We start from the raw sequence: 14,536 nt of genomic DNA, 5'->3' as shown, positions 1-14,536 counted from the left end.
GCAATGATATATAGCTACGATATTTTAACTTCGCCAAATAACATATATTTACCGAGGATTATTACTGTCGCTATTTCTCTAATTTCGTCGCTAGCTCATTTTGGTATTTTAAATGTAGAAATGTCGCAAATGATGAACTTTTGGCGACGTTTTTAAAATCGTCGGTAATAAGGCATTACTAGCATCATTTTTAACGTCGATAAATGTCTTAAATTTTTTAAAATTTTAGTATTATTAGCGACATTTTAATCATCACTATAAGTCCAAAAAATTAAAAAACAAGATCTTTATTAGCGGCGTTTTATTGTCACTAGATATATTAGTAATTTTAAACTTTAGTTATATAAAGCGACATTGTTATCGCCGTTAAAGATCTAAAATATTTGAATTTTATGTGTTATTAGTGATGTCACTATCGTCGAGAAAGGTAAAATGAATTAGTGTTATGTTTACATTTTGATTGTAGCTTGAGCAAAAAAAAAAATTGTTAGTTGTGATCATGTTCTCACATTACGCATTAAATAAAAGACTATTTTTTTATCACTAATATCGCTTGCCAATTGTGCACCATCCTCGTACAATTACACCCCCCCCTTCAACAAATAAATGCAAAATAAAATAACCATAACATCAATTATCTTAAACAACAAATTATTTCCAATAAATAAAAGTGAGTTAATTCACTCCATTAGAAACAAAAGAGAGTTGCATCATCTCCTTTCATAATTTTTATTTTTCGAACTCATCTTTAGAAATGTATGAACTTAAACAAAAACATTTCTAAACATCACTCAACTAGCTTGCGAATGAACCATCTTAACAAAAAAAAATGATAATAAATAGCATTTAGATTCCTCTAGTACCCCTTGCAATTCGAAACCGCTATTTCTTCACAAAAACTAATACCCAACCGATCCATTTTGACGTAAGATTATCTGCACACAAAGATATTATCTATATATTAGACCACAAAAAAAAAATTGAAACAAAAAATATAATAGTTTCATCACGTCAAAATTAACTATTAACAATTATGTTAAGTTTAAATTGTACCCAAGATCAGTCTTAACTAAAAGTTCTGACTCAGACAATATGAAAAAATGAAAAGCTCTGCCCTCCCTCATAACAAAAAGGATTACCCAGGCCACCTATCATGCTAATCAACCACCAACATGAAACCCCACCCCAACACAACCAATGCGAAACAAATATCTTCAAAATTACATAACAGAGTAAAGTAAGATAGACCTATATATACTGCAAGATACATACTTATAGAATATAGTTAAATAGAACTAATCAAAACAATACTCGAGAAAGTAAATCTAAAGAAATTAATTTAAACATAAATAAATAAAGCCACAAACAATAGGGGTGGAAGAATTTAGTGAGGAGCTATGAACTAATAGGTCGTCTACTCAAAGTTTATCTCTACCCAAATCTCAAACAATTACATACCTAAGATAAGATACGTGACTTTTATAGTAAAATTTCGACAGTCTCTTCTGTATTTTCAACATTTTATAAATATAATAACCTGTCATAACCTGAAAATTACAATAATATATTTCACAAGACTTCTACGAGAGTCTCCTCAGTATTTTCAATATTTCATAAATACAATAACCTTGTCATAACCTGAAAATTACAATAATATATTTCATAAGACGGTGAAACCCATATTCCATTTACCAAAACTGAAGGGACTATATACAACCTAAAACATGATATGGAGGCTTATTCATTCCGATCAAATAACTTTATCCCAATCAAACAACACCAACACATAAAAAAATAGTGAAATTCATAAATGATACCACATTGAAGGAGGACCACCAAGCTTCTCCATGAGATAGTCCAACTGGCGTTGTTGTTGTTCAATTTGCGCATGGTGTGTTGCTTATGTCTCTTGAGCCGCTTCCTTCCATTCTCACAACTCTTCCAGCTGAGACTTTACTTCCTTTGCCCTTGCTCTCAACTGATCCACATCTGGGTGCTCATATTTAGCCACACATTTACGGGATGGGGGTGTCTCGCCATGTCCAAGACCACGTTTATAACCAGGTCTTATGCCCAAGACTTAATCAAAAATCTCTTCTTCAGTCATAGGGTTAGAACCTTCTGGTGTAGGTTGATTTTGTAGTTCCACCATTCTCTCTTGAAAAGAAAACAAATAGATATAACTATCTCACAAAAGTACGATTTAGCTAACTTAAAGGGTAAGTACGAGTTAATTACATAATTATTTTCTGCTTCCTGAGAAACCCAACCTTTTTCTCACTGAAATGAGTCTTACAATATAGTGCGATCATCCCAGCCTCTTGTTGAGTCTCGGGATCAACCGGCTGTGCCATTCCAAAAGACAGACAAACTTCCAAAGTTAGTACTAAAAAAAAAACTATTTATAATATCTAAAATTAATCAATTAAGTGTACCATGTCAGCACGGATCTGCACAAAAGATTTTGAACCAGCACAATGGTTGACGATGAGGCATGAACGGCTGTATTGGTTATGCGTACTAACATCCTGGGTTAAAACAAATAAACAATGCATCATAAAAAGAACTATTATAATGTGTATAAATATAACAACCAACCCTTTAGCACTACCACTTCCCACATTGAATTTGGCCGCCATAACCTCTTCTTTAAAAAGAGGAGTAAACTCACTTACCTTGAACTTATCTGTTTCCCCACAGATCGCACCATCTCTCCTAAGACTCTTGTGATACACCATTAAATGGGTGTTGACGCGTTTGTTCACATTATTTGGAATGCTCATGTAGTACTTGTGAAGGGCACACCTATGATCTCCGAAATGACCCCTAATATAATTATTAAATGATGGTTTTCGACATGTGGTAGATGGATGTCCATATCAAACTTTTCCTACAAAAACAAATAAAATAAAATACAGACAAAGATATCATAAAGACGTAATTTTCAGCACGATACTTTAAAGAGTTTAGTAAAAGAAAAAAAATTAATAAGCAAACATCAATTACCAAAACAAGCTTGTGAAGACTTTTCCTTTGATCATCAGTCACGTCTTTCCAGTAATGGGCAAAAGGTGGTATTCTAAACCTAGCAATGACGCCAAGCTCGGTGATCCACTATTTGCTCCAATTGCATACATGCCTACCTTTCCCAATAGCAATCCCTATCCTCGGTTTTCCACCCCCTCGCGCTAAGTGGTTCTTAAGAATTAGGTTTTGGGTCTTCTTTCTAGGCTCCCATTTTTTGGCTTTCATAATTATTTAGAAGACAAGATATTTGTTAGTAAGTATTGTACCAACACTAGCATAACTGTAAAAGATTAGTATGAAGAAGAATAGTACAAAATTAAGAAAGAATTATACCAACACTAGAACCATCTTGCGTGGGCTGAGTGGCCTGAGACTGTGATGTAACACAGTGCAGCGTAATGGGCTGACTAGGGTGCCATAGCTACATCAAAGCAAATTAAATAGTAACACTTTTAAACAAAAGGCAATAAAAGAAGAGTAAGAAGAGTACAATACTTTTAAACAAAAAGCAATAAAAGAAGAGTAAGAAAAGTACAATATCAAAAGGCAATAGAAGAAAAGGTTCCTGAAAGTTTGAACCTATTTTATATTTGCTTCAAGCAAAGACTAAATCACACCTATAATCAGATCATATCATAAGTTAATATCAAATTTTAATGAATCTCTATAGAAAGGATAATCAACATTAACCCTCGAGGGTTTACGAAGTAACTAGCAACCTACAATGTCTTTGTGGGTAATGAAAACTTCAAGTCACATCTTAACCTTTACATGTGTAAGTAATACCGCACATGTTAGCACGATACAACCTCCAAATACTTACATTAGGACAGACAATGTCCTATCCAAATCAAGACGTGTCTTTGATTGAAAACCATTGGAGGGCATGAAATTCGACTTTATTCATCGGGGGTCAAGACACTAAAAGATGGCCGGAGGTTCTACAAAAGCAAAGCACTAACTTAAGAGATACACAGTCCACATGAATAAGTAAACATTTTAGAGAGGGATTTTCTGAAGTAATAATGAGCTTTCAAACACCTAAAATCCAATCTTCAACTTTTTATAATTGAACAAACAGAACGGGACGAGTGATAAATGACCCACGGTTTCATCATCTAAAGCTTAAACATCAAACGTATATTCCTCATCAATATCATCTTGTAGCTGCTCATAAGATCAAGTACTATTTACTGGGTAACAAGAGTCGAAACATACCAATATTGTGCAAGAGGAAACCACATAAAGTATCCACAGATGCATAAAATTCTTGATTGTCGCTTACAAATGCTAATCCTACATAATTCCGAGACAACAATTTCATTCATATGATGCACATAACTAGCAAATTTATTCCAGATTGGCACACAATCTTATCTCGAAAACTTTCATCCAATTAAAAATCAGTAAAAAATTTGTTTCATGTATACCCTGCTAGCCATGAAAGAGTTCAATATGATCACAAAGGGGATAAAAAGTGCACGACCTATTCCACAAACAATATATCGAATGCACTCGACCCGTACCAATAAGTATAATAACTAACATCACACTCTGTTTTCCTTCTTAAGAGCTCCAAAGAACACCCAAAGATAAAGGGCCACTTATTCTTAATCTATATTTCCACAAGATATTGATGGGAGTATCCCCGCTTATCCTCAGAATAAACAAGAAAGCCATGCAATCCGAAAACCACAGATCCTCGTATGTTCATTAACTCAACAAACATATGATAGTTTTACCATTGAGATACTCTGTTGGATATTGTACAATCATATCTTAATAATCAAGTTTTGACAACACAAATCAATAAAAATTGGTGAATCAAGTAGGCACTAGAGAGTCTCTTTAAACATCAAATCCTTTAGATATTCAAATTTTGTTGCTTCCACGAATATATGATTGATTCCCAACTCATCGCTAAGTACAAATATTGGTACTACAATTCCTTGCAACTATCCAGATATGCACTACAGTACTACACAGGAAGAGAAACACTAAAAGCTGGTATATCCTTACATCCAAGGAGCAATGATGGCAAGTAAATAGTAACGAGACATCTTAAGATATCAGCGAGATACCACTAAACTTAAGAGATAAACTAGAATGCATATGATATGTTACCAGAGCTCACTTAATCATCCAAACATAGAAATGATTCATAATGCACAAAAGTAATGAATTTCCAGGTAATAGAATTGGATTTTGTCAGTTTCAACCTAATTTGTACGGGGCAATTAAATACGAGTAGCTTTGAACTCAGAAATGAACATATCCAATATAAAAAAGCTCCCCTGAACAAAATAGGTTGGAGACGATTCATATTTCTAACAATGAAAAACTATAATGAACAAGGCATTATACTAGATATGCAAAACTTCATGACAAAAAGCAACATAAACAAAAGACATGCTGAAGTATAACAGATAAAAGATGATTTTAAAAACGCGGCTCATGAGCTAATATATAGTAAGAAAAACACAATATATCATGTATTGCAACATGTGCACACTATTTTGTAAATTGATTTTAGAACTACCTGCAAGTCTTAAGGCCAGAAGTCCAGGATTCGGCAAAAGTTAGGGATCTGTTTCAGAGACTTAACATCGAACCCAAATATATGACGCCAAGGCAAGTAGAATGTGTGTGGAGGCCTCCAAATGACAGGCGTGTGAAGGCCAATACCGATGGAGCAGTGAGCAGTAAGGGAGCAGGACAAGGCGGAGTTATCAGAGACATTGAGGGACAGGTGTTAGCGGGGTTCAGTGGCAGTGGATGCTTGGTGTCTATGCTGTTTTAGGAAATCAAAGCTATCAACATATGCCTACACAGATGTATAGCAGAAGGCTATAAGGAAGTGGAGGTCGAGTCGGACTCTCTGCGAGCTGTGAATGCAATCAACAAGCTGGAGAAACCCCCTTGGTTCTGCATGGACATGCTAAAAGCTATAGATATGAAAAGATCGGAATTCCCTTTTATATCTTTCTCTCATGTTTATAGAGAAGTGAACCGAGCTGCGGACTATTTAGCTTCTCATCATGATGCAGCTAATTTTGTTGTACAATTTGTCCCTCCACTAGATCATAGACTGCAATGTATTGTAAATGATGATGCAAGTGGCCAAATATATGTACGAAATAGTTGAATCAATACAGGTGGGGGTCTGCCTAACCCTAGCTTAATTTTTTTTAAAAAAGCATGTGCACACTATGAGGTGTTGCTACTAGTAAAAAACATCAAAAGAAGTAAGACAACACATAATGTTAGAACCATTATACCTTTAACGGACTAGTCCAGTGAAGGACAAAAAAAAATGACAACTAACACGAAACACAAAAAAATGTAGAGATACCATAACAAAGAGAGAAGGCAGGTTATGAACTATCAAATGTGGCCATTAACATATAGTTAAGAACTGACAACTAACACGAAACACAAAGTGGACACTAGAGAGTACAATATTTTTAAACAAAAGGCAATAAAAGAAGAGTATAATATCAAAAGGCAATAAAACGAAGCCTACAAGTATGAATGTGTGATATACATTTATAAGTATTTGAGAAATATATATTTTTATAGAAGAAAAATTAACAAGCTTTTACATTGATTATGATTAATCAATATCAGTATCATTATCACTCGAAGAATCTCCTCTTCAGTACAATATTCTATCAATGTATCATCTTCTTCAGTGTCATAGTCATTGGTCATAATTGTATCGTCAGTCTGGTTAGCATCCACAATATTGTTAAACACCTCATTTGCATCAACCTCTTCAGCCTCATCTAGGTTCACATCATCTCTATTCATTTGCACAAGCGTAACTATCACTTTGAATTTCATCAACTATGAGTTGCTCCTCTTGTTGATAAGTCTTAGCATTCTGATGTACTCTGATTTCTTCCTCTTTCTCTAGAACATCAAACGTGTTCCTATGAACTATCTTCTATGCAACTTGCCAATCACCACACAATTTGGTGTCTGCCACATAAAATACTTGACTTGTTTGTGTGACCAACACAAATGGATCATCTTTATACCACTTCCTAGACACATTAAAACTAATGAAATATCTATCTACATGGATTCCTATTTTTTTGTTACTAACATCCCACCAATCACACTTGAAAAGCCAAACTCATTTCCGAAATATATATTCTAACTCTATAACATCCGCCAGGACACTATAAAAGTCTATATCATTTGATTGGTCATCCCCTTTAACAACCACACCACTATTTTGAGTCCGTAGAGTTTTCTCATGATCCTTGGTATGAAACCTAACTCCATTGATAATGCAACCACTATATCGAGTCACACGATGATCGGGACCGCATGATAGTGAATATAAATCATCGGTTGCCTCGGGAGATTTCTCATAGTATAGTTGTTCCATCTATCAAATGGGAAAAAAAATTAATAATAATTTAAGATATTTCGTAATCGAGTGAACCTAACTACATGTCAACTTAATTTAACACTTACACGAGCCCGGAACCATTCAGCAAAATGTTGTTCCTGCCTTTTTTCCAAATCACGAGAGCTGTGCTTTTGTAGCTCAACCATATGCTCACTACAAAATGAATATTATTATCTTTCGTGATTGATTTAACACAATCTATACACGACACATCTAATCAGAAAAGACGCTTACTCTAAATATGATGATATTTCTTCGGAATTGTTTAACACATAATATCGAGCCTTGTTGAAATCCTTTGAACTCATTGTTATATAATTCGGAGCTCCCAATGGTCTAACATTATGTGAGAAAACATGCAACCCCTTGGTTTGTTTCACTTGACCACCGTCGTAGTTACGATATTCACGGTTGAACCGCGTTTCAATTCCTTGAAGATACATTGAACAAAAGGTTAGACATTCAAAGTCAATGTACGCTTCTGCAATGGAACCTTCTGGGTGTGCCCTATTACAAACATATTGTTTGATTGTTTTGAGAAATCTGTGATAAAGTGTTATATAAGCAAAGTTAGATGATGTATCAAAGTATGATAGTATTTTAGCACCAAAATGAGTAGAATATAGTTTATGAACATCACCTCTCAATAGGATACATCCACCGGTATTGTACATGTCTACCAACTATTGCCTCAAGAGGCAAGTGGACTGCCAAGTAGACCATGACATCAAAGAATGCTGGCGGAAAAATCAATTCGAGCTTGCAAAGTATCACTACAATGTCCTTTTCCAATTTCTCGAGTAATTCTACTTCTAACATTTTGCAGCAAAGCTCTCTAAAGAAGAATCCTAGTTCAATTAAAGCAGAAGATACATCACTAGCCAAAAAACCACGAAGTGTAGCTGGGAGAACTCGTTGTAAAAGTACATGACAATCATGACTCTTGAGTCCATGTACTTTGCAGTCTGTAACATTTACACATCGAGAAATGTTTGATGCATAACCATCTGGAAACTTCACCATTTTCAACCACTCGCAAAAAATCCTTCTTTCAGCAAGAGACAATGTATAACATGTAGGGGGTACAACAAATTTATTACCCCTTGGAATTAGACGCAACTCTTGTCTAATACCCAATTCGGCCAAATCCAACCGAGCTTTTGCTGAATCTTTTGTCTTCCCATCTAGGTTCAACAATATCCCTAAAACACTTTCACAAATATTCTTCTCTGTGTGCATAACATCAATGTTGTGGGGTAATTTAAGGGTACGCCAATAGGGTAATCGAAAAAATATGCTATGTTTTGTCCAATTCAACTCAATCTCAGTAAGCTTCCTCTTCTTGTATTCTGGATGCTTTCCATACCCTTGTTCCTCAACATGTTCTAACTACTCTAACACATCTTCCCCAGTCAACTTGTTCGGAGGCAACCTGCTCCAATTGTTTCCACTGAATAACTGTCTAGCACGCTTTGTCAAAGGATGTCGTGGATGAAAAAACCTACAATGGTTCATATAACATAACTTCCTGCCATTTTTCAAGTACATAGAACATGTATCCTTGTTGCAAGTTGGACATGCTAGTTTGCCTTTTATAGACCAACCAGATAAATTAGCAAATGCAGGAAAGTCATTTATAGTCCATAGTAATGCAGCGTGCAACCGAAATGTTTGTTTCGTTATGACATCGTATGTATCCACACCATGTACCCACAACTCTTTCAGTTCCTCTATTAAAGGCTGTAAATACACATCATTGTCATTTCCAGGAGATTTAGGCCCAGGGATAAGGAGAGACATGAAAATGAACGGCTCCTTCATACATTTCCAAGGGGGCATATTATACGGCATAAGCAGTACTGGCCACATGCTATAAATACTGCTCATGTCAGCAAAAAGGGTTGAACCCGTCACTTGCTAGGCCAAGATGGACATTGCGGGGATCACTAGAAAACCACTCATGTTCCTTGTCAAACTCTTTCCAAGCTTTAGAATCAGCAGGATGCCGAAGTATATTCTCCTCCCTAACTCGCTTCTCCTTGTGCCATCTCATGTCCTCAGCGGTCATCCTCGACATAAATAACCGCTGAAGTCTTGGCTTAAGTGGAAAATACCGTAATACTTTCACTGGTACTTTTTTAGTCTTACCTTCATTAATTTTATACCTCGATGCATTGCAAACAGGGCAATTTTCAAGATCCTTGTTCTCTGTCCCCCAGAAGAGCACATAATCATATTAGCATGCATGTATTGAGATATAACCTAGGCCCAAATCCCGCAGTAATTGCTTACCCTCATAGTGAGATTTTGGGAGCCTCTCACCTGTAGGTAGTGCTGACTTAACCAACGCAAGGACCATGTCAAAAGATTTGTTGCTCCAACGATTAATTATCTTCAAATGGAACATCTTCATGAGAAAATCCAACGTGCTATATTTCTCACACCTCAGATAGAGAGGTTGGCGTGCTACGTTCAAGAGTTTATCAAATGACATTGTATTTCCATCACTCGTATTATGATGGCCAGCAAATGCATCCCTGTCAGTTGCATCGGGTATGTAATTACTGCTAGCTTCCCCATGTTAGATATCTGACGCCTGATTGTCTCTGTGTGTTGATTGTCTCACATCTTCAAGCATGTCATCCAAACCATCATATCATACACTTTCACCACCTAAATCAATATCATCATCATCGTCATCACTCGCCACTTCTAAAGGTTCTCCGTGGTATATCTAACAAGTATAATCTTTGTCAAAACCATTATCATACAAATGATCTTTTACTTCTTAGAAGTGTTGGTACATCCTATTATTGCACTTCTTGCATGGACAATGGGCCCTACCTGCACTGTCTAAATGATTGCTAGCAAGGACAATAAAATCCTTAATACCTTGGCCATATTCAATAGGCTTATGTGGCATATTCATCCAACTCTTATCCATATTTGATCCTATTTATCCATGAAAATAAACACCATCATTTGCATTGAAACAAAAGTAACTGTCCTATTTAACAAAAAATGGCATGCATTTAATTCATTAAGCTATATACTTAGGGTAATTCTACAATACTACATTTAAATAACTGACTTTTATTATACTATATATGCTACACTTACATTGATCTCACACACAACTAAATTAATAGTTCAATTCATAAAGAATGTAGTTTCATGCAATTAGTCAATATGTAAGGAAAATGTCCATATCACATACCTTTAGATTTTTTTTTCTCCAGATAAATTGAAAATAGATGACAAAAATAGTTAAACATGCATACAGATCATACCAGATCATATCAATTTGTTTAAGATATACTCTAAGAGATACATATCAAATAGATTAACTTTTTCAACTAAGATGCCTAAAATTAAAACCATTTTATTAAGTTTGTAAGAGATACTATCCCTAATTAAGGCCAGTAGAAAAACTATCCCTAATTATATTTATTAAGAGTGGGCTGTACAAACCAGAGATAAAAAACACATCTACTGATAAGAGCCCAAAACTGTAGTTTTAACCCCTTAATAATCATAGTTTTAGACCAATTATGTGAGTAATAATTAAGAGTTAATACTGATTACGTGTTTTTATGCGTTTCAGGCTTCAAAGTCAATTATGTGCAGAAATGTGCCACTTTGATGATATAAAGGAGAAATGGTAGGTTGCTAAGGAGTTCTGTGATTAAAGGCCAAGATTCAAGAAGACAAAGCCTTTGTAAAGTCCGGTCAAAAGGTGAAAAGTCAAAGTCCACGCGGGCAGAAATAGTGTACAAAGTCAGCAGAACTTCTGAAGACCGTATATTTGGACTCAGACCTCGGATTTGGGCCTACCTTATGTCAAAACGACAGGCTCGGAAAGAGCTTTCCAATGGTCTAAGACTTGGCCCAATCATAGGAGCAAAAGTGGATGAAAAGTCTGTTGAAGCCGAATCCAGCTAAAAAGGGGTTTGTGGACTTAAGGAATTGGGTTATGGGCCTGATTCTCTGGCCCAAAACATGGCTCCAAGCCCATGCACGATTTTGGATCTGATTTCCTCTATATCAACAAAGAAGACTTAACTCTTATGATATCTGGGAGCTTACGATAGAAAGTAGCCATTAGAATAGCTTCTAGATCTAGTTTTAATGGTCTTTAATTAAGTTTAGTTTCATTTCATTCCTTATTTTAGATTAAACCTTTAAAATATTGTTATTCATTTGATTAGATTAATAAAATAGTTTATTATTATTCAATTCATTTTTTTTGTCATTACATTTATAGATCTAGTTTAAATTCTTGTTTATATCATTTCTTAATTACTAATTAGATTTCAATTATTGTTTGTTAAATTAGTAAAGTTGGAATCTTGATATTATGTTTAGTTTAGATTTATATGGAAATGATTGCAGAATGATTCTCGGCTAAACCTCCATTAGAGGGAGTTGAGAAGCTTTGATGAAAGCTTGATTCCGATTATTGTAGAGTCATCGTAATTTCTATTCCACTCTAGAAACGATTAATTCACCATGAGAATGGGTTTAATCATTCACATGCTAGTTATGAATTGGTAGAAGTGCCATGTGTAATTAGGGATTAGGAAGAACCAATTGTTCTCACGTAGCGATTCAATTCGGATTCTGACGATTAAATCATTAGTAAGTTAAGTTGAGTTAAGGTGGAATCAATCCCCCAATTCCTTTATCATAGAATCAACGCAAAGATTCAAGAGTTAATTAGTCGTATCTTATGGGTAGTTACATCGTAGTTTATAATTCGTAAATCTCTTATTAGAAGGTTAGTTAAGATTATTTATACTTAGAGAACATTACTATGTGAAAGAACTAGGAGTGGAACGAACTTCCTACTCCACTATATCTGTTCAATAGATAGAGAGTAGAACAATCTTTGATAAACTAGGCATATAATCTCGTTTAGTTTTACTTACGTTTTGAGTTTTATCGTTCATTTCGTAGGTAAACTATCATTTTTACGTTTATCAAATGGCGCCGCTGCCATCTTAGTTTCACTTTCGCATTGTTTTCGTAGTATAACTACTCTTCTTAAAGTCCCATTTCACCCACCCACCCTTGTTCGATTCTAACTGTGTTTGTCTTTTTCAGCATTAAAATTCTTCGCAAAAATTGCACGGAGCGCACCTGCGCCCCAAAGGAGCGCGACCTGCGCTAAAGTTTCTGGAAGTTAAGCGCGACCCGCGGTCAAAACACTGTAACTCGAAGTTTACACGAAATTCTCGCCTCGGTGATTTTTGCCAGATTTCCACAGGTTTGTTTCAAACTTCCATTTCTTCAAGTTTTCAGTGTTCTAACTTGTTATACACACTGAGCACGCGTAAACAAGACGTTATTCATAAGCGAAGCAAGGACGCAATCATGTATTCCTTTCTTCCACACCTCGCATCTTATGTTAGATGTTTATACTAGTATATCAGGATTGTTTGGAGTGTTGTCGTGTTTAGTTAAGTTTGGTCTTAGCCTTGTATGAGATTAAGGTCTAGTCGAACAAAAACACCTAACGTAATTATACGGCAACGTCAACAAGCACGCCTATCTAGTATACCACTCATTGCACCTCTAGCTACTATTCCACATACTCTACCTGACACAATGCCCGACGAAGGAGAGACTCCTCTCTCGGACTTTTATAAAGCCTTGAGCGATAGCCCCAAATCTTGCATCGTTCTTGCAGACCCAGTGGGGGATTTCCGAATCCCCCCAAATATTTTTAATTTGTTACCCGTTTTCCATGGTTTAGACCATGAAAAACCTTATCAGCACATGCATAAGATTGAACAAGTTCTTACAACATTCCACCATCCTACGGTGAGTGCTGAAGAAATTAAACTCAGGGTATTTCCCTTCACTTTAGCCGATAAGGCGGCGTCTTGGTTAACTACCAAAACGCCTAATTCTGTGGACTCGTGGGCTAAACTTGTTTAGCTGTTTATGGAACATTTTTACCCACCCCTAAAGACGGATGAGATGCTTTCCAAGATTCATTTTTACCACCATCCTCATGAATCATTTTCAGAGGCTTGGAATCGTTTCACCGATCTCCTTATAGAGTGTCCACATCATAACCTAGCGAAAGACATGTTAGTTCGTGCCTTTTTCAAAGGACTTCTACACCACCATAAAGAAGTCCTTGACATAATGAATGGGGGTAGTTTCCTAAGTAAAGGAGCCTCAAAGGCTTATAAATTTTTAGAGGATCAAACTAAGCGAAATAACAACTGGGGGGGTAGTGACGATATCCACCGCTCCGCTAGTTCTTCTAATACAGTTAAGGCCGCCGGTATGTTTGAGATGAAACACGATCTTGAGCTTAAAACTCTAATCGAATCACTCACTAAAAAGGTAGAGGCCATTTCTGTACAACAAAAGCCTATCCCCGTCATGAATGTAAATTCCAATCCATGTAGTTTCTGTTGGAGTCCTGAGCATCCCGACTCTCACTGTCCTATAGCCTATGAACATGCTTGTTCCATTAATAGTGAACCTAACCCCCCTTGGAGACAAAATCCCAACTTCGGTTGGAGAAATATCCAACAAGTCACACCTCCAGGGTACAATAATCAATATGTTAGGCCAACGCATAGTTATAACCAAGCTCCACCACGACAAAGACTGGGTCAGGGTAATTATAATAATTATAACAACCAAGCGCAACCTCGACAAGGTCAAGCACAAGGTCAAGGTAATTATAATAATTATAATGCTAATAGAGGTATCGTTCCGGTAAATAATAACTATCACAATCCGCCCATAAATAATCAACGCGAGATAGTTCCAGTCACACCACCCGTGACCACTACACCCACCCAACCGGATCGTCTTGACACCTTCATATAGGTGAGCCAACAACTCTTCCAAACCATGGCTCAATCTAACCAACAACTTCTACAATCCGTTAATAATTTAAGCCAATAGTTGGCCCAAGATAAAGCCCAACCCAAAGGTGTGTTTCCAGGTCACGCGATACCTAATCCTAAAACAACAAACACGGCCTTTGAGGTAACCGGTAATACTAGTAATGAAAATGAAAACGTAGGTGAGCTAAATGCCATCACCACTCTCTGTTCTGGCAGA

The 14,536-nt window shown here is 36.1% G+C and overlaps 1 protein-coding gene across 1 annotated transcript; it reads left to right on the top strand.

Annotated features, from left to right (window-relative positions):
* The first annotated feature begins 5,647 nt into the window (after positions 1 to 5,647).
* LOC147504924 (uncharacterized) lies at positions 5,648 to 6,172 on the top strand. The gene is made up of 2 exons (XM_086605409.1): positions 5,648 to 5,776; positions 5,828 to 6,172. Exons 1-2 carry the CDS (start codon positions 5,648 to 5,650, stop codon positions 6,170 to 6,172), a joined length of 474 nt encoding a protein of 157 aa, XP_086461535.1.
* Positions 6,173 to 14,536: the final 8,364 nt, after the last annotated feature.

The sequence above is a fragment of the Coptis chinensis genome, chromosome 4 (genome assembly GCF_015680905.1).
Source record: "Coptis chinensis isolate HL-2020 chromosome 4, ASM1568090v1, whole genome shotgun sequence".
NCBI classification, from domain to species: Eukaryota; Viridiplantae; Streptophyta; class Magnoliopsida; order Ranunculales; family Ranunculaceae; genus Coptis; species Coptis chinensis.
Note: the sequence above shows the minus strand (reverse complement) of the source record. Positions and strands in the feature narration are given on the sequence as shown.